The sequence below is a fragment of the Primulina huaijiensis genome, chromosome 3, assembly GCF_012295235.1.
Source record: "Primulina huaijiensis isolate GDHJ02 chromosome 3, ASM1229523v2, whole genome shotgun sequence".
Lineage (NCBI taxonomy): Eukaryota > Viridiplantae > Streptophyta > Magnoliopsida > Lamiales > Gesneriaceae > Primulina > Primulina huaijiensis.
In genome coordinates this window covers 24,185,861-24,206,567 of record NC_133308.1, presented here as the reverse complement: position 1 = coordinate 24,206,567, position 20,707 = coordinate 24,185,861, and the positions used below count along the sequence as shown (strand labels likewise).

The window sequence follows — 20,707 nt, the reverse complement described above, 5'->3', positions numbered from 1 at the left end:
GTCACGCTTCGCGTTTTTTAGAATCTATATATATCACACAGAGTAACACAAAATACGCATTTAATTTTTAACATGACGAAAATATTGGATTCAAATTGAAAATCCGACACTTAAAAAACAATATAGTGAACTCCCGAATTAAACACTCGTATTTATAGTTAGGCTTGTCTTCCACTTGGGCTAAGGATGGGTCAGAGCTGATGGGCCCATCCATAGGATATCACAAAGAATTTACTATGATTACAGATCATTTTCAAGCATAGTGATAAAATGCAGTTATCTATCCTCTTTGCTGATTTACTTTCATGTATATTAAAAAAACTTATCTCGGCCGGTACTTATCGACGCCGATCCATCGTTTGAATAAATTCAAAAGTTCAGATGAAAACTCTCCGATGGTCCCAAGATTATTTCATGTTTCACTTTTTATCCTAATATATATTTGCTTGCTTCAAAATGCATGGACATGTCAGTTCCCCACATTGAGTAAGCTCTCGGGGACTTCTCATTGAATTCAAACACCTTATCAAATGCTCAAGAATTCAAGCATTCAACATGAATAGCACTCTACGTAGACCCCAGTTGCTAGTATATCTTTAAATGAATCGCTTCTACTTATAAGATGGATCAAATCATTTGCGATAATATTGTGTTTGCTCAAGATAAAGTTTTTTTTTCCAAATCATATATATCTGCATTATCTATCATAACCGAAAAAACGGAACAGATCTTAAAATCGGTTATTTCGGTCATGTGGTAATAAAATATGGTCTTTCTAAGGAGGTAATACAAACTAATTGAAGTCTCATTGCATAGATAACATGCATGTATCACCACTATTAATCTTTGTTATGGATTGTATAGTATACCAAAATACCACGTGTAATTCTTCCCAAGATGTAAAATATTGGACTCAATATTCGCCATGGACCTAGGTACGTATCTGCGCATGGTCGGAATTAAAAACAACATTCTTTGTACTTGCTTGTACTATTTTTTTCAATTTCAATCATTTTTGGTCAGAATGCTGACATAAAATCGAACAGTCAATAATGTATGGGTCATGTCTTTATTTTTTTATATCACATCAATATTTTCGGATGTGAAATCGATATTTCGATTAAAAAAAAAACAAAAAGTAAAAAAGTAAAAGTTAATAAATTAATACCGTAAATGTTATTCTCTCATGCCTGGTCCATATCTCATGACAATACATTAGTATGGTGAATCCACGCTTACGATTTAGAATAGAATTGACCAAACAGTCTACCCACGGAATTGGCGTGCATGCATTCAACTCTATATTCAACAGATTATTTCATATATGTCACTGTTCTTGAGCAGATTCCAACATTTATCATTTTGACCAAATTGAGTTTCAAATGTTATTTAAAAAGATTATTAGCAAGAAATTCGTGCAAAATATAATCTTAAAAAAGATCAGAAAATGAAAATCCCAATTGCTGCGTTTTTTAAATCAATTTTGGTAGTCACTTTACTGGTAGCTCTGACCTCAGGTACTGATCTCACAACCACTTCATATGAATTATGCTATTAAATTAAACTAATGGGAAAATAATTTTTTTCGTTAACTTATCCAATTTTGGGTTGTGCTCTGTTAAGTTTTTAAATGTTGGTTTTATACACTTTCTTTTAATTTTCGATTATTTTTGTCAATTATACCTGATAAGATAAAAAATTTTGAAGTCACCTCAGTAATTTGACAAAAATAGCCGGAAATTGAAAGTTAATGTACAAAAACCAAAATTTGAAAACTTAGTAGACCAAAATATAAAATTGAATAAATTAGCGTACAACAACACTATCTTCCATAAACTAATTACATCAATTAGCAGTCTTGATAAATAAAATGTCATTCAAAATGCTTTCCTAAATATTTACATAAAACGTTGATGCCTTATAATCTATATGAAACCAACTACCAATGTTCCCAATTTGGAATGAGATCTCGTTTTGAGACACATATTGTAATAACAGAATCCATCGAAATAATTTTAAGAAAAAGAAAAAATGTATTCAAAATTTTCCAAGTAATCATAAATTTCATCCCAAAGTATATAATTAAGTTGCGATCATTGGAAATTTTCTTTCGGTTTTCTGATCTTTACATGGTTTGATTCTATTTGGTGATGCAGATTGCTTAGTGCATGGGAGAATTTGTGAGGTTGAATTTGTGTATCCATGCAACGATGCTTTGTTTGGTCGCTAACATCTGACCATTATTGCCAATGTAAGTACTATTGCTAGACCCAAATATGTTTACAAATTAGTAAACATATTGAATTAAAATACAGTTACCTATCCTTTTTGCTGATTCACTTTCATCTGTCTTAAAACTTATCATGGCCGGTACTTATCGACGCCACTTGGCATTCGTTCAGTCGTTGAATTAATTCAGAATTTCAGATGAAACTCTCAGATGGTCCCAAGATTATTTCAAGTTTTACTTCTTATTCAAATATTTATTTGCTTCTTAACACATAGAGATTTCAGTTCCCCACATAGGGATACAGTAACAACGCCAGGACACCGATAAATTCGGAATGAACACACGTCTTCACATTTGCTCTCCCAATATATGAGAGCAATATATCCAACATAACAAACAACAACATATGCTCTTCAATACAAACACATTCCATTCATTGTTTGTAGCATGATCCTGGACCATCCGGAGCACTTCGAGCATAACTATTTCTAACCGGAGCTGCTTCAACCCCACGCCTTGTTAATTGGCATCGAAAATTCTGCAACCTTGGCAGTACAGTGGAGTTCACAGATGATAACGTTGATTCATCACTCCATAAGCGCTCTACAGATTCAAGCACGAGAAATCAGTAAAGTATTGGGTCATCAATAAGTACTATTTTTTAATCGAAATAATCCCAAACCTGTACATGAGAACATGAATGCCCATTGTAAAAAGACAATGTTTTACTGGATCAAATATATTAGAGTCACACCAGTCAAACAGAATACATTTGTACAGCCATTTTCTACATATATATTTGCAAAAAAGACAAGGAAATCCTGGTACTAGATGTAAACCAATAGATAAAGATGTCAAACAATTAACAAAAAATCTAACCATCTAGATCTCTTCACAACATCAAAGGTGAACTTTTGAAACTGAACGGATAGTGATTGTGGAACACTTGGATCCATATTTCTTACTTCTTACATCCAAAATATAACAAAGCTTGCAATAGCTAGCACAAAATCAAAATTGTCATCATATCCCCATCAGGTAAATTAATCGGGCCCTTGTTCATCAAAAGCAAAAAACACATAAACAATTTATTACAAAATAAAGACAAATCCAACAGAAAATGTCTGGAATTGGAATGTTGTCTGCTGCATGGTGACTCCGCTCATGCATATTCATGTATCAATATTGAATATTTTAAATTAAATATAGGAATATTATTGAACAAATAATCACTTCTTTACAAATTTTATATACTTGTTATTTATGAATATCAATCCTAATTGTTTTATTTAATTATATTGCTCAAATATATTTATTATTTATACGAATAGTCAGACACAAAAGCTAAACTACTGTGGGTAAAAGATACTAACGAAAGCTAAGTATCAATGTTGGTTATGAATATTTGTACTGTGAATATTAATATTTGGAGAGGGTAACTGATCTAGTCATTAACAATTGAAGAGTACATTAGATTTTAAATCAATAATTTCATATCTAAATAAAAATGGGAAATTTAAAAGATACTATTGGATAGAAGACAAGGACTATTATACCTTTCCACGATAGGACAACACTTTTAAACAGGATCAATAGCAATAATTTCTTGAAACTAAGCTGCCAATGCAGTATTCCAACACATACCTGCTGCAGCCGCTGCACGAGGCCATATTGTTTGTAGAACATTTGAGGGATCAGCTGTTTCAGCCCACATGCAAACCTCTCCCCCAAGCACAAGTTTTTTCTCTGAAGCATCAGTTATCCCTTCTAAGGGATCAGCATAGTAGACAGAATCCCAAGGGACATCTAAGTGATCAAGATACCAAAAACCTTGGTTACTATAAATGCATTTAAAACCTTTTGCAACAGCCTTTGGACAAACTCCAGACCCCAACCTACATTGAGTACACAACAATTTTTACATCCAAAAGGCACCGGTGCATCTTGAAATGGTCTAATACTGATCTACAGAACCAAATACTAACCAGTTATGCACCACAGTTTTGGGGTTGAGATCCACAGCAAAGGAATTGAAGGTTTCTTCCCTGAAGTAACAAAATTTGATGCAAGTATCACAGTTATCGTTGGACTAGAAAGTACATGAAAATTAAGAAACATAACCTTTATTGAAACATTAGCTTCTGATATCAGAAAAAGTCAACAGGAGGAGAATTTAGATAACATGAAATCCCAGTATCCTAATACTGGTAGCTCGATGAATTTTTTTTGCTGACAAACAAAATTCAGTTTTCGGTTCAGGAAATTACAAATCAAATAATTTACCAGTTAACTGGAATCCAATTGAATGATATTGCAATCTCCTGAGCCCTGAGAACAAAATACTTGTATGCATCTTTACCAGTAAAATTACGATCTTGAAGCCTGCATATGGAAGGGCAGAAATGGTATGCAGATAATTGGCTCAGAGTAAATACAGAATGGTCTGCTAACTATAGAGCATTAAAAGCAGAATATACCACAGAAAAAGACAGAATAACCAGTCAGATCAGTATAAGCTATATCTTTGGAAGACAGCTGAGGGAAACCACCCATTTGCAGTCCCAATATCAAAATAAAACTTCAAATAACCATCAAACTATTAATTATTAAATAACGTAAAAAGACCAATATAAGTAACATCTACATTCAACTCAAACTAGTAAATGGGATATTTTTACTATGATATAATAATTGATCACCTCATAGTCACCACTTTGGTGTGTTTATTTCCAGTTTTACCCCTACATAATTTGTTATGTAATTTTGATGGTGTGGACTTATTAGTACTCTTCATACCTCTCTCCATCATCTTCCCATTTCTTCTCCAACTTCTCTCCCTATTTTATCTCAAAATTCAAATGTTTTTTGCTCTCTATAGTTTTTTTTAAAAAAAAATTTTCAATTTGTTCAAATAACTAAATTATGTGAGCACGTGCAAAACCATGTGCGGTGATTACTAGTTCTTATGGAAGTAAAGGATACTAGAAGAGTTAACAATATGAATCTATGTTTTGCAGGGGCGCAAATACAGGAAAAAAGATTCAATGTGACATGAATATGTGTTCTGGTAATTTTTCAAAATCAAGATATAATACATAGAGAGTACAACTCTTGCATATATGCTTCTATCTATGCACACATCCACTTAAATAAAAATAAGTGCATTTATTATATAAATGCATTAAAAATGGAATATTGGTGACTACATCAACCTGTAACATCAACCATACATGCAATGACAATAAACTATAAATCAGTTTACAAAACCAACACATTAACCAGCTGGTGTCAAAGGGTACATAATATATTCATTCAAATAAAAAAGGTTTAAATTTACAATTGTATTGGACATTTAAATCTAATAAAACAAATATATAAAATTACAAAATAAAATATTTAATTGTCCAAACTCATTACTAAATTATTTAACAAATATAAAGAACATGGTTAATCTCAATTGGGTTTTGCAATTTACAGCATGTAAATATTATCAATGGATTCAAAGCAATATTATACACATCATTTCTAAATTCACATTTTTACAACTCTATTTATTGTTCCGACAAAAAATAATTAATATTTTTTCTAATTTTTAATTTTTTTAAAAATACCTAATATGGTTAAATATGTTCATTGGCTTTATTGGGTACAGTCCAAATATAATCGTTGACCACATCAGATATGGTATGTGTATTTTCTATATGACAGATACTTCTATAGACCCAGTATACTTCACATGCGTAGAGTTGACAAATGAAGAACAGTATAAAGTGGCATAAGACGAGAATATGAACTTGGCTCAATGATAGTTAACATCGAACTGGTATGCTTCCATCTGTCTCTCTCTCAAGCATGAGAAAGTTTATTATATCTTTTGAGTATACAATTCAAAAAATGATAAACGAGAACTATATGCAAGCATTATCAATGATTTGACAGATTTTCCAACCCAAAGAGATCAACAAGCTACTAATTTGAAGCTATGGCTCAAAAAGGAACTTGGCATAAAAAAAGGAGCCAACATGGCATATGGAAGTTACGGAAAAGTGAGAAAAAGTACCACTGTTTCACATGTGGAGTCGAGTTCCAACAATCTGCACAAATAAGTGAGAATGGTAAACCAAACAGAAAATGTAGAGATGATAAAATGTTAAAAGAGCCCCAGTGTCACTAACTACATAAAGTGAAATCGTCATATTGCTTTTTCTTTAGCGAGAAAATGGTTAAATGTAAAAAGTTTCAGGGATAAGATCACTTATACTAAAATTGCAGAATCTGATCCTCGGAATCATAACATATCAATATAATTACCAGCCGAACAACAAAAAAGCCCTATGTAATCAACCAGAATATTGGTGTTAAAAAAGTATAGAAGATTTGTCATCTGTGTACACTGGGAAACAAACTATATGAAAGCACCATGAGTAAGTCTGAAGAACTTAGAACACAATTAACAGAACTGACAAGATTATGTTACATAACTGTAGCAACAAAATGCCACTTTTCTCCAAGAGCAGACTAAAATTAGTATCCTCTTGAATTCCAATCATTAAGAAAAAATATCTAACCATCAAGCAAAACCAGTAATTTGATTCCCTATGTAAGGCTCCATCATATATAAAGACCTCAAAAAGGTTCCATTCATATGCATATAATCATCAACATATAAATGCTAGGGAAACATTTGAAGGCCACACAAGGTTCCATTCCCATGCAAATTCATTAACCACTTATGTTTCAGAGCCATACTCAAGCGAGTGGTTTACGATGTACAGCCATGTTTATCACGGAATACATATAAAACGATATTTATACCATCTCTAATATATATCTCTAATATATCGCAAATACTATCATTTTAAGGAATTTGGTCAAACTTATTTAAAATACTATATATATATATATATGTATGGTGAATGTAATGCCTAAAAAATGAAGGCAAATTACTTCATTTAAATGAAATTTGATCTAATTTATTGTCCTAGATATTTATTTAATACACACACACACACACACACACACACATATATATATATACAAATATAAACATTAAAATATATATTTTTTTTAAAAAAAAGTGGGGGAAATTATCACATCAAAACTTTTTAACCCAAATCTATCGATTTTTCTTGTCTCATATATGCTGACTCCGACCATGATTATCCTCAATTCACATACATCTAACAATATTTATGTCCACGTGTGTATCATCACATATATTTTGTTCTTTAAGCCTAAAGATCTTGCCCATCTCCATCATAAGTGAGTCCACGGGAACAAAATACATATGATGATACACTTATACAAAAAGAAATATTGTTAGGTGTAGGTGAATTAAAGATATACATGACGAGAGGCAATACATAAACGAGACAAAAAATATTGATAAATTTGGTTTAAAGAATGTTGATGTGATGTAACTATTTCCCCCTTATTAAAAACAAGTTATATCATAAAATCTATATATACATATATATAGGATATTAATTTAAATCAAATTGCTTGTAACTAAGTTACTAACATCATTTATCTTCATTTTTGGGGGCTTGTGTTCCCTATATAACTGACCTAGTTCCTTTAAATGACATTATTTACGATTATTTTCAGGATCTTACAACCAGTCTTCAATATAAGCTCTCTTATACAATTTCAGAAACTAATTTGTGCCCAGTTGCACAGGTGACAAGGTCAAACAATAAATCAATCGTGCCAACACAAAAAACAGCACATGAGTGGAAGACAAAATACAGTACCAGATATTTATCATGCTTATCGTGCTCAAGATATAAAATAATAAACGAGTTCTTATTTTCCTGTAGTTTTTTTCCGAAAAAATTTAGCAACCATTATAGATATCTTCGAGCAAAGAAAAATATCGTACAGGAAGGTACTGGTACTGGTACTGGTACTGGTACTGGTACTGGTAATAATAAAAAGTACTGGTTTTTACCTGTATGGACCTCATCACCACCTAAATGAAAAAGTTCAAAAGGAAAAATCTTCCTCATGTCTGCAAAACGGAAATTGATGCCACGATCACAAATAGAAGCAGGTTCTCCAAGCACAATAGTTTATGCAGATAATAGGCCCTAGAGTATCAGGGATTCAGTTTCTCCTGAGTCTGATGGCTCCAATCAAATAAAACTTGAAGTTTAGAGATATCTCTGGCCTCTTCATGACTTGTCCTGAGTTTATATTCTTATCGAACAAAGATCTAGTCAAGAAGAAGAACTTGCAACTAACAATCATATGATAGTGAATTTCTGTTTTGACAGAGTTACACATAGTTAATTCTTTTTTGGCATCATATATGAAACTGAATTTCTGTTTTGACAGAGTTATATAGATTTAATTCTTCGTAAGCTGTAAGTCAACAAAAAGCTATGCCAATTTAGTAAAACTGGCATATGCAACATTGATAAATCATGAACGTGTGAGTTGTTGTTTGTCATTACTCTTTCACTACTTCAAAGGAAATATCTCTTTCTGAAGAACTTTTTATATAAAGATTTCAAATAAAAAAGATAGGCCACAGATAGATGTTATTCGCTGAAAAACTTGCAACGGATCGGCAAGATAATCATAACAGTTCAACATCAAGAATCACAAGTTTACCAACTCATACACGATTTTGACTAAAAAAAGGTATACTGTGACCTGCCAGGATGCCGGAGATCAAATCAAATGTAAAGTTCTTTGAGACATCCAATGGCTCTCTGCAGGAGGGAGAAGGCCAAAGATCAGGATATCCTATTCCCCTGTGTTAAATATAATTTGTTTGATGTTATATATTTGAAGATACTATCGCAGTTTGCAGATGCAAACAAATAAATTTAGTTTCTGAAGAAAAATAAGCAATTGTCAGAGCCTAAACTATGTATCCTTGGTTTAGTTAAAGACGAAAACAACAATGAATTCTCTCCAAATAGCTTCCATTGTTCATACACAGGAAGAAGTGAGTCAGGCCTACTAGAAAGTATGCAACCACAAATGATCATTTAGCCATCTGAATCATTTTAACATGAAATAATGCTATGATAAACATGCAGCCTGATCGGTATGCCTGCTGAATACATAATGTGAAATTGTGCCATCCAAGTTACAAGCATATTCTACGCACCTATTTGCTTCCATTCTTGAATCAAAACTTAAATAAAAGCCAAATATAAATCTGTTAGGAACCTCCGATCAATAACCGAAATGTAATATATGGAAATAACAAACTCTGTTACAACCAACTCTCTCTCTCACTAACAAATTGATAGTGTCTACTCACTCAATATTAACTGAATAATCCTTCTAGCCCAGCCCCCCTCTCTTTTTATACATTTTTCTCACGTGTCTTCCCCTTCTCTCTTCTAACGTATACATTTACAATCTTGGGCCTAGGCTTGTTTATCTCTTCAGCTATTGGGCTTGTTGATTCAGAAGTTACTGGGCCCAATGTGTTTGGGTCCGTAACAAAATCACCCAGTTACTTCCAAACACTGGTGCTATAAAACCTGAAATTGTAATATATTGTTTCCAAGTAGAATTCACAAACAAATCTTGGAAATGGATATCATAACTGTAGCTCACTACATAAGTAATTTTTGGTATGTAACCTAACTAGGGCCAATAAAAATGTTAACGGACAAGTTGTTTGGTACTAAGAGTATAATTTACAAGAGAGATTTTTTGTATTTCATGATGTCATTAGCTTTACCATGATTCTGCATGCCCAGGAACATCAACTTCTGCCATAACATTTATGCCTGAAATAAAGACAGATTCAAGCAGTTAGCCGTTAGTCCATAGAAATTTAAGTTGCATTTTGATTTATGAATACATATTAGAATCTACTATTAAAATTTCTTTCTCATGACATGCAACATACCTCTCAGTTTTGCGAAACTTCATTTTACGCCATATGCAGTAGACATGAGAGATAAAAACATCATTAGAATTTACAACAGGAGTATAAAAAACATGAATGTATTCCCCGTAATGAAAATAATTATAGTCCAAGCTTCTATATTAAGGTCCTAAGAAAAAAAATTTATCAATTACTGCGAGCTTAATAAGCTGAAATTCTGATGTTCAAAATCCATGGTCCTGCTAGTGGGATCAATAGGGATAACTGAACCAATACATGCCATTCCAAGAAAATATTCTAATAGAAATAATTTATTCTTGGTGCAATTAAACTGCCAAATTAGACAAGAATGTGACAGAAATATAATAGGTACATACTTAACAATTTCATAAGCATCATCCACGGTGTATCGTTCCCACTTGGTGTATGCGCCTTTCCACAAATTTGGATATGTTGGCACTTCAAGAGGAAATGACTCTTCGTCTATGATGTGCCAGTGTAGGACATTCTACTGAACGCAATAAAAATAAAATATTTATATTCCAGAGAGAGAAGGAAACAAATTGTTCAAACAAAGAGAACTCAAATGGTTATCAACGGGTCTCACAAGTTTGGCATATGACATAGAGTCTATAGCTTGCTTGATTATTTCAATTGGCAAATAGTGCCTTGAGGTATCTGCCAAAACATGAGAATGTTGCAGTCATTCATAAGAAAAGCAGCATAAGAATAACAATAGATTGTCAGTCAACAAAAGACTCCACTTACCAAGCAAGAGCCCACGGTATGTGAATCTCGGCTTATCCTGAATGTACCACGGCGCCTGATACAGTTCTATGTCTTTTGTTTCATAATCAAAATCACATAGCTGACTCAATGTCTGGACAAACAGCATAATCAACTAGGTGAGAGGATAGCCTTTAATTCAACATTTTTTTTATCTCCTCCATATTTTAGTGAGATAGTAAACTAAGCAAAAAAGGATTCCAGAAAAGCATTCTCGTCAACCCCTCTTCTGATCCACAAAATAAATCCCGAAGGCTAAGTTTCTTCATTTTCCAAAAATACAAATAAATTATTTTATAATTCTTTTCCAAAAACACATTCAACATACTTTTTAATTCCACGGTACAATCATTATGTTGATTCAAGTTTTCACAACTCCCAGAAATAGGTCATTACTATATTATATATTAATCCAAAATACTATATCTTCAAATTTAATATACCCAGTTGATATTAATATTAAAATGTTCAATAATCCAATAGATTTTCACATAACATGAAATCTACTTAGAAAATATCTCGTTCCAAAATATAACCAAACATGCATCATGTTCCCCAATCCAACTTCTTGAAATACATTTTCAGAAAATATTTTTAGGAAATATTAACTAAAACTTTTCACCTTGTTTTGTTTCATTTTTTTTCTCTATTTTCCTTCACCCCAGATAAAAGGAAGTGTTATAATCAAACATAACAATATGTTATAAAATGTTTATACTACAGCATGGCACCAGTCACCACTATGTGGAATTCGTAGCACGATTAAGGATCTTCAGTAAAACATCTATTTTTAATAACAAGCCAACATACATCTTATTCACACAAAACACTTTCTCAAACTATTTCCCTGAAATTCTTCCCCCACAACAATTAAGAAAATGAAACTATCAAGGTCTTCGTTTCAAAGTCATACAAACATGAAAAAATAAATTCCTCACCCCCACTTTTGACACTTGTCGTTGGTGTTTGGATTTATCAGTGATATTTCAATAGTGTGTTTTCGGAAATACGATCCTATGTGAACTAAGTTTTTGTTTTCTCAAGGATGCATTTTTTATTATAAATTTCATAATATGATAGAGTCATTGACTTACTTTTTGCTATTGTGTACAAAATTTTAAATTTTTTACAAGAACGTATTGAAAAGAAAAATAAAATAATAGGGTAATCATGTCGAGTAGCAAAAATTTGAATTAATGGTAATGAAAACCTTCGGGGACATGAAATGAATGAAAATATAGTTCTGGCAATGAATAAAAATAAGATGATAATTTTTTATTTCCGTTGGAAAATATTTATGCGAAAAGAAAACCCAAGAACGCCATTCTTTTTCTGCCCATTCACATGTGAATCTGGCAAACACATTTACAAGCAATCAACTATCACCACTTCTCCAGTACTGAATAAAACTGTAATTATCATACAACTGTATGGTGTGTACTGCTTACCTCTAGGCCACGTATAGCCCCATAGACGGTATTTGCCTGCAACATGACAGAGCAGCTACAATTAGAAATTAACATTGGAATAGTGCCCCCCCCGGGGGGGGGGGGGGGGGGGGGGGGGGGGGGTTTGGTGGTGTTGAATAAGAAGCACATAACAGCTTAGTTTTGGTACTTTAATGGACAACAATAAAAAGATGAAGCTGTATCCCAAATTCATGACATGGTAATTCATAACTACATTGACAAGTACAAAAAGATACAGAGTTCATTAAGCACAATAACATAAGCTTCATGTCCAGCAGCCATTTGAGTAATTCTATTTTAGAAAGGAAAATGCATAAATAAATACAATGATCTAGCATATCTTGTAGTTCAATTCCATCACTAGGTAGTTAACATACATACAAAATACTAAAATTGGCCCCAACACAAATAGCCTGGAAAAATCAGATTGTCTGGCTCAAATAGATTCTCATATTCATTAATGAACTCTATGTGCAAGAAGTGTATGTCGTAATTATATTCATTAATGAATTATCTGTGACTGGAAAACCCAGTACAATAAAATATATAACTTTCACCTCAATTGTGATTTCTCCAATGATCGACAGTTCATCTCTTCCCACCACCATCAATGAGTAACTTTCGTCAACTCCGAGTTGAAGCTACAACACCCAAACCCAGAAAAAAAAATTGTAAAGAAGCTGGAATCAAAGAAGCAAGCTTTATAAAAAAAAAAAAAAAAACCATTGAAAACACCTCTTCATCCTCTGAATGAACGATGACATTGACTGTCGTAAGATCATAGTCAACCCCAATCTTCGGAAACCTATAACTGTGCTCGAAGATGATGCCTTTATATCTGTTGAAGGCTTGCGATACAATGGGAGAACCGCCACCATTCCCACTGGTAACAAGCGACAGATTGGGGTCTACGTTGAGAGTTTGATTGCCGAAAGTGTAATTCCAAGGCAGTGGCCAAATATAGGGGAGAGAGTCTGCCTCCCCATCATCGAGGTGCTGTTTGAGCTTCCGATTGGTTGAACTGCGACCCAGGGACGGCGAAAACAGTAGCAGAACCAGTAGAGGAAGGAGATAGCCATAGCTGTTAGGGCTTGAAGAGTGAAGATTCATCTTGCTCGGAAATGAAGAATGATTCGTTTACCAACCAACCAGAGAGAATATATTAGAAAACTATCTTGTCTTCGAATCATTGGAGTGGTAGAGTAAACTATATATAGTGTGATGGGAGGAATCCGATATTTTAGTAGAGATTACACATATTTCTATTTCATCAGATATTTATGTGTATATATATATATTTATATATTATACATTTACGACTAGTTTACATTGACATTGAAATTTCAAATTTAAGATAAGACAACATATCATTTTTTAACTTTAAAAATTATAAAGTTATATATATGTTCGCATACTAAAGTTATGTTTAAAATAATTTATAGAGTTAAAATAATCAATTAATTTGCTTATAAATAGTTTGTGCGAATATCAGCGATCCAATTAGTACATCATTTGAATTTATCAAGATCATGTTTCATTCATTGTGTCAACCATAATTTCAATCTAATAGACTCAAACAAGTTGCAATCATGGACTCAAAGATATGCAGCTCGATTTAGTTTATATCACGCCCAAGAATTTCAAGGGATCATTCAGCTGAAATGGTAGACTTGTAACACCAGTAAGTGTGAAATAATGACATTAAAGGAATAAATGATCATGAATTGATAATCATTCAGCTCCTAAACTTGAAACCTATAAATATAGATCTTAAGCTAGATAAATATCACACCTAAACCAACATAAATTTTTTAGCATCAGCTATCAAGGGTGAAACTAAACTTTTTTTAAAAATTTTTTTCGAGTTTTTCAAGCTGAAGTTGTGTTCAAAAGTTGTTCGAATTCAAGCAAAGTTCTAGTCATTTTCGAGTTCGAACGTATCGTCTTTACGTTTTTTATTCAAGAACAATCAAGTAAGTGAGCTTATGATTTAAAATGAATATGTATGTTTTAAAGTGATCATTCATAATATGATTTGCTCTTCGATTCGTTTCGTTTTATTAAAGCATGTTCTTTTGCGCCGCAAGCATATTTTGATGTTTATGAGAACTGTTATGATTCAAAATAGAAAGTTTATGACTCTAATACAGTGTGTAATAATAACTAATACATGACATTACTTTTTATAGGAATTACATATAAGAGATTAATCAATAACATCTTGGCTTATGAGATGAATTTCAGTTATGTTGTTTCTTATTATATAAGAATATGTTCAAGTTCATGTTATGATTATGTCGTGTTTCTGAATTTAGAAAGTACATATATATGTATATATTGTTCTGTGTTTGATCGACCATATTTGCTGAGTATTTCACAAAATACTCACTACTTATATTCTCACTCTAGATAAAAACAAGAAACAAATCGAGGAAGAGGAACATGAATATTTTTGGGATGATGAATAAGATCAAGACCAATCTTGTTATTTCGTTTTTATTTATGTTTTCATGTTTTACATTTTCACATTTCGTTTAAGTTTTATTTTACATTGTAAAGACATTGGTATGATTTATAATATAAATTGGTTTTGACAATATTTGTATTACGAGACTTGTTGTTTACAAATTATTGTGAGGCCCGGGGCCAAAAAGGATGGGGGGTGATCACCGGTGTCATGAGGTTGCACGGACAATGAGCTGCTCCTGGCAGGCTTCTAGGCGAAGGGAACATGAATGAACCGATCTTACACCGGAAGGAGAGATATTCCAAAACTGTTCAGGTATGAGACTGTGCAGTTGAGGATGACTTAAAAGATTTGATAGGTACTACTCATATCAAGAAAGTACATCTTCTTTTCGGTAGCTCATCATATAAGAACTCCAAGGTTAAGTGTGCTTGACTTGGCGCAATTATAGGATGAGTGACCTCCTGAGAAGTTTCCTAGGGTACGTGTGAGTGAGGACATAAGCACGCTGGAAAGACTCATCTTGGTACAGTGGGGACATTCGTCGAATCTCGGACGTTACAATTGTGTTATTGTTAAACAACTCAGATGTCAATACGCTTTGGTCTTGGGCAGAATTTCAATTGTTTTAATATAAACTATTAATTTAGTTGTTTTATAAATAATTAATTTGATTGAAATAATCTTTAAATTATTTCACACAACTTAAAGTAATTACTAATGAACAAATAAAAAGATTTTGCTTCGATCTTTCTGGATCCAGGAATAACTACATATATTAAAAATATCATGTCCAAATCAAAGAATTTACGTGGTTACTATGTCACTCTAGAAATAGAAATGACGACCTAGTAAAAACATTGGATTGATAATGTTATAAATTTTAGTAATTTAATTTCATGTCTGATCTGGTTATCAAGTTAATTGAAATTATCAATAACGTAAGGATGTATACTTCCAATTAGTATAGATATTGAGTCAAACTATATATGAAATAAGACTTCGAAAATAATCAACTACAATATCAATATCAATATCAAAATCTACAAGAGTAATAAACAAAACTGCAGTGGAAATTTGATTGTTTCTTTAATTTAATAATACGCTATCACCAATAATTTGTTATCATTGTCGAGTTTCCTTTTATTTTTCTCATATGTTTTTCATGATTGTTTATTCGCAAAAACTTGTGTGAGACGGTCTCACGGGTCGTATTTTGTGAGACGGATCTCTTATTTGGGTCATCCATGAAAAAGTATTACTTTTTATGCTAAAAGTATTACTTTTTATTAAGAATATCGGTATGATAGACCCGTCTCATAGATAAAGATTCGTGAAACCGTCTCACAAGAGACCTACTCTTGTTTATTTATTTTGGTTAATCATGTCGTGTAACAATGTCATGAATTTCCGACTATTATTTATGACTTATTTACCGTAAAAAGACGTAATTTTCTCGCAATCAATTTATAATTTCCAACAAATATGAAACTCAGATATTTGAATATGAAAATCTCTCGAGACCTAAAACAAAAGCATAATTTCAAATAACAAAAGTATTTAATTTTTTTTCTTTTTACATTCTTTAGAAACATCATGCATTTTTTACACCAAAATAATAGAAAATCCAATGAAATGCAACCAAAATTAAGCAACGCAGTTGATGTTACAATTGTTGCAGAATATGGATCATTTTCCTAACACTTCGTTCTGTTACATATGTATAAAAATAACAATAATATACAGGGAGGAAGAAAGAACGGGCGACCATAGTATTAACAACACTAACAAAAAGATTTAGATGTCCAACACCTTAAACGAGTCGGCCACCACTTTAAGTTGGTTCCGAAATCTTCTCCATCGTCTTTCGTTTGCGCCAACAATCAATGTATAGTATCTCCCTGCATTGACATGCATAGCTAATGTGAATAATAAATCAAATACGCATGTGAGCATGTGCACATATATACATGTGTGTGTGCGCACGCGCATGATAAATCACGATACCGTTTCCGATGGCTATTGTTGCAAAAGCCGCTCGTGCAAAATTTGGAGATGTGAGTATGTATTCGAACGTGCAGTAGCTTCTACCATCGATATTTTTCTGCACCCACAAGTCATCTTTGATTAAATTAGGCATCACGCATACAAAAAAAAGAACAAAGTCTATCATTGTTGAGATAGAAACAAAGGTAGAAAATACAGACAAACAGATGAGACTTTTAATAACCTCTTGTATTCCCAATATGGTTGCAAATTGATTCGGTGCAGAGTAAACGTTGCTTGTTAAATTTTCAACAACCTTTTTCAGTAATAAACAAATTAAAATCTTGTTAGAGTATGAAATTATCTCAAAGTAAACTAATTCATGTAGCGCTCTGAAATGATGTTAAACTTTACAGTAATTACCTCTTCCATTGAAGTTCCCAACTCATGGATATCAGTTTTATTAGTTGGTATAAAACTTAGTCTCACATTTTGCAATTGCAAATATCTGTCCTTGAATGCAGAATCGTGACCTAAGAACTCAAAATCCTGCATTGGAAATAGTAGAATTTTCCAACTACATAGTAACTATTTCATTAATGCAGCAATCCTACAGAAAACAATTTCAGTGGCCACAACTTACTCTCCAGTCCGAGGGGTAAGAATATGAATACCCATCTATTTTGTCAACAAAAATTTGGTAATCCTCTGGTTTTCCTGTAGGGAAAAAAATAGCAGCATGGCATAATATTCAGATACAATTAATTAATTGTAGGGATTTTCTTTGGTTTACTCTCACCCCAACTAAAAAAGATAGTTTAGAACCACCTCTCAAAGTTAAATACAGCTCCACAATTTTTTATGGAGCCAATATAGACTCCCAACAAAATTTTGAACAAAACAATTAGTAAGATATTAATGAAAAGCACGAACAAAAAGAGCTTCAATTCATTGTCCAGTCACAATAGAATGTTGTGGGCACAAACTTAAATAGTTTACTGTTCCAAATAGTTTCTGCATGATAAGATGTTGTTCATGCGTAGGATTTAATTCATGTGTTTCACCATTATAGGATAGACTTAACCTCATTATATCATCTAAATAATATAAGAGTAAGTTTTATGAGTAAATATGCCTTAAGCATGTACCTACAAGAAAAACTTACAGCAATTATGCTCAAGTTTGATGCAAGATATCATTTTCTGAATCATTTTAAATTTACTATGCATGGAATGGAATTGGAAATTGTTTTTTGTGATGTACATCAACACTTTTTATATGCGTCAAAAACAAAATATCGCATACGAACCAATTTAACCGTATAAGAAGCTAATGAAGAGAGGTATTATGAATACCTAGTGCAGGAAGAGGGCTTGCTGATAATGAACTAACAGCGGTTAAGGCTCCTATTCCAACCACAACCATCCTCCTCTTACATTTTTCTGAAACTGTTGCACAAAATATACAATGCACCTAAATAAGTTTTGTATCTCAGTTCTTGAAGCTGTAAAAGTATTATAAAAAGGATTATTTCCACTAAATTTCAAAAGTTCCTTTTTTCCCTTCTTTTTTTCACATGGACTCTACCTTAGAGTACTGAAATACAAGAATTTAATACTAATACTGCTGGACCAGCACAACAAAAACTGAAACTCTAGTAGAAAACAATACAAACTCATAATTGTTTCTATGTTTTACCAACCTATCCATACATATATCCAAAGAGCCCTTACAAAAATCTTTAAGTATCGTGGATATGAGATGGCCCTCATTTTCTTATCAGAATTGCAATCGGAGCGCACAATAGTAACTTCAATCAAAATTAATATCACTTTCTTTCTTAGACTCTTTGTTTTTCAACGTACTATTTGTATTGTTGGATTGGATAATAGAGGTCAGGTTTATAGCCCATGACCCAAATGTAATCCATGTTTGAATGGAGTTGATAGAGAATAGATATGATATTTATGTAGACATTTGTCCTGGGTAAGATATGCCTTACACTAAAATAGAACACAATTTCATGCTCTCTACGAAAATGCTTTCAACCGCAAACGCGTTTCACATTATTAAAAACAAATAAAAAAATTATGGTTTTTTCCCCAAAACTGAAAACTTGGTTATGCGTGTTTTTGGATCATATAATCTGAACACTAAATATAAAAATCTACACAAAACGCAAATTATTCCTTGTAAGTGCTCAACAAAGACACATAGTTCCCTGATTCAATTACAGGTAATTCATCCAATCATATTCACTAGTCGAATTGAAAAAAAAACACATAAAAATAAGAAACTGCGAGACATTAGAAAGAATCTTACCATTTTCCTCATCATAATCACAAGTGTTTCCATCACACCTTGCAGATTCCGCTGCTGCTGCTACACTCATCGAGCATGGCGCATAAAGCTGCAATTTCACAAAGGAAAATCGAAACTACACCGCAATAACGCAATTGAAACTACAAAATTTTCAAGCAGACATTGATTAGCAGATGGACCTACCCTGTTTAAGAAGGATTTCGAGGAGACGATAGGCGAAAGAGACGAAACCGTCATGATCATTGGCGGCTCCGTGAGAAAAAAATTGGAGGTGGGAAGATTTTCGAAGTAGCTAAGCTTGTGTGAGTGTGCTTAACTCATTATGTGGCTAAACTGATCCACATGGATAATGGTGAAGAAGGAAGCATAGACTGTGGTTGTTTTTTTCAAAATATTATTTTTTATGTACAAATTTATTAAAATTATTTCATTTTTAAAATATAGCAATTTTTTATTTAAATATATGTTCGTTTTCGTTATAAAATAAAAACAAAAAATTGTAAAATTTGTGTGTTCTATTTGGTTATATAATTTGTAAATGTTGAATTTTAGTAGTCTAGCTTAGTTTTTTTTTTTTTTTTGTTAGTTTTTAAGTTAAAAACTTGTATGAGACGGTCTCACGGGTCATATTTTGTATGACAGATCTCTTATTTGAGTCATCCATGAAAAAATATTATTTTTTATGCTAAGAGTAATACTTTTTATTGTGAATATCGTCAAAGTTGACCCGTCTCACATATAAAGATTCGTGAGACCGTCTCACAAGAGACCTACTCAGTTTTTAATAGGGGTGATCACGGTGCGGTTTTGCGGTTATTTTAAAAAAGTTCAAATTGAATTACCATATGATTTCGAATAGTATTTAAAAAAAATAATTGCGGTTTTACATGTATAATTAGTTTTACGCTTTTGAACGGTTTCATGCGGTTGCAATCGGTTTACAGTTTTTTTAATGAAAAATATTAGAATATATATTCTAATTTATTTGAAAACAATAACAATATATGTTTTCGAATAAAAATATAGCTCAAATCATACAAAGATAAAACTAGATAAAACAATAATCAAGATTCAAAACTAATTTAATAATTTAACAACACAACATACCGATAACAAAAATGAAATTTACATTATTTTATATATTTTTTTACTTATTTCAAACAAAATATTGTAGTAAAAAAACAAATACTTTAATAAAATGTTAATATGAATAATAATCAAGAAAAATATAAGTTTTCTTTATATGAGTAATAATTTTAAAGATATTTGAGATATAATAAATGACGACTTCTTTAATTGAACATGTTGTTTGCAAATTATTATAATCTTAGACTAAATATTATGACAAGCGGTTTAGTGCGGTGCGTCACAAAAAAATAACTGAACCACGTATACGGTGCAGTTTATAATTATTATTTTTAATCGTTGTTTTTATAAAATATTAAGAAAAAGAGTGCAGTGCAATTCAGTTCAGGCGGTTAATAAAAAATTTTGATCACCAATAGTTTTTAGTCATGTTTCATCGAATTGTTGATGTAATCGTGTTATCGGAAAACATTGACGTGATAACAGAAATATTAATATAACATTAG

General features: G+C 32.1%; 2 protein-coding genes across 3 annotated transcripts; both read right to left on the bottom strand.

The window, feature by feature from the left end:
- Nucleotides 1-2,452: 2,452 nt before the first annotated feature.
- Nucleotides 2,453-13,531, bottom strand: LOC140973936 (beta-hexosaminidase 1). The gene is made up of 15 exons (XM_073437087.1): nucleotides 13,076-13,531; nucleotides 12,898-12,981; nucleotides 12,320-12,355; nucleotides 10,854-10,965; nucleotides 10,693-10,763; nucleotides 10,463-10,593; nucleotides 10,107-10,123; nucleotides 9,936-9,984; nucleotides 8,888-8,988; nucleotides 8,181-8,240; nucleotides 6,291-6,324; nucleotides 4,514-4,612; nucleotides 4,216-4,275; nucleotides 3,875-4,125; nucleotides 2,453-2,833 (listed from the first exon to the last, which is right to left on the bottom strand). The coding sequence occupies exons 1-15, from the start codon at nucleotides 13,448-13,450 to the stop codon at nucleotides 2,664-2,666; spliced, it is 1,650 nt and encodes a 549-aa protein (XP_073293188.1). The 5' UTR covers nucleotides 13,451-13,531; the 3' UTR covers nucleotides 2,453-2,663.
- A 2,892-nt stretch (nucleotides 13,532-16,423) lies between these two features.
- Nucleotides 16,424-19,495, bottom strand: LOC140973935 (photosynthetic NDH subunit of lumenal location 1, chloroplastic). Of its 2 annotated transcripts, none has more exons than XM_073437084.1 (8): nucleotides 19,299-19,495; nucleotides 19,116-19,203; nucleotides 18,149-18,244; nucleotides 17,437-17,510; nucleotides 17,217-17,342; nucleotides 17,038-17,109; nucleotides 16,815-16,911; nucleotides 16,424-16,708 (listed from the first exon to the last, which is right to left on the bottom strand). In XM_073437084.1, the coding sequence occupies exons 1-8, from the start codon at nucleotides 19,356-19,358 to the stop codon at nucleotides 16,605-16,607; spliced, it is 717 nt and encodes a 238-aa protein (XP_073293185.1). In that variant the 5' UTR covers nucleotides 19,359-19,495; the 3' UTR covers nucleotides 16,424-16,604. The 2 variants fall into 2 exon arrangements, with proteins under 2 accessions (XP_073293185.1, XP_073293186.1); XM_073437085.1 differs by having other exon boundaries at nucleotides 18,149-18,241.
- Between the last annotated feature and the right edge of the window lie 1,212 nt (nucleotides 19,496-20,707).

What these genes read in the sequence shown, in the direction of transcription:
- LOC140973936 (XM_073437087.1), bottom strand. Translation starts at nt 13,450, where the DNA reads ATGAATCTTCACTCTTCAAGCCCTAACAGCTATGGCTATCTCCTTCCT. An exon ending in ATACCGTGGGCTCTTGCTTG is followed by an intron (nt 10,764 to 10,853) that starts GTAAGTGGAGTC and finishes ATGTTTTGGCAG; the next exon opens with ATACCTCAAGGCACTATTTG. An exon ending in TCGTGCAGCGGCTGCAGCAG is followed by an intron (nt 2,834 to 3,874) that starts GTATGTGTTGGA and finishes TTGAATCTGTAG; the next exon opens with AGCGCTTATGGAGTGATGAA.
- LOC140973935 (XM_073437084.1), bottom strand. Translation starts at nt 19,358, where the DNA reads ATGATCATGACGGTTTCGTCTCTTTCGCCTATCGTCTCCTCGAAATCC. An exon ending in TGATTATGATGAGGAAAATG is followed by an intron (nt 18,245 to 19,115) that starts GTAAGATTCTTT and finishes TATTTTGTGCAA; the next exon opens with CAGTTTCAGAAAAATGTAAG. An exon ending in AACAATAGCCATCGGAAACG is followed by an intron (nt 16,709 to 16,814) that starts GTATCGTGATTT and finishes ATGTCAATGCAG; the next exon opens with GGAGATACTATACATTGATT.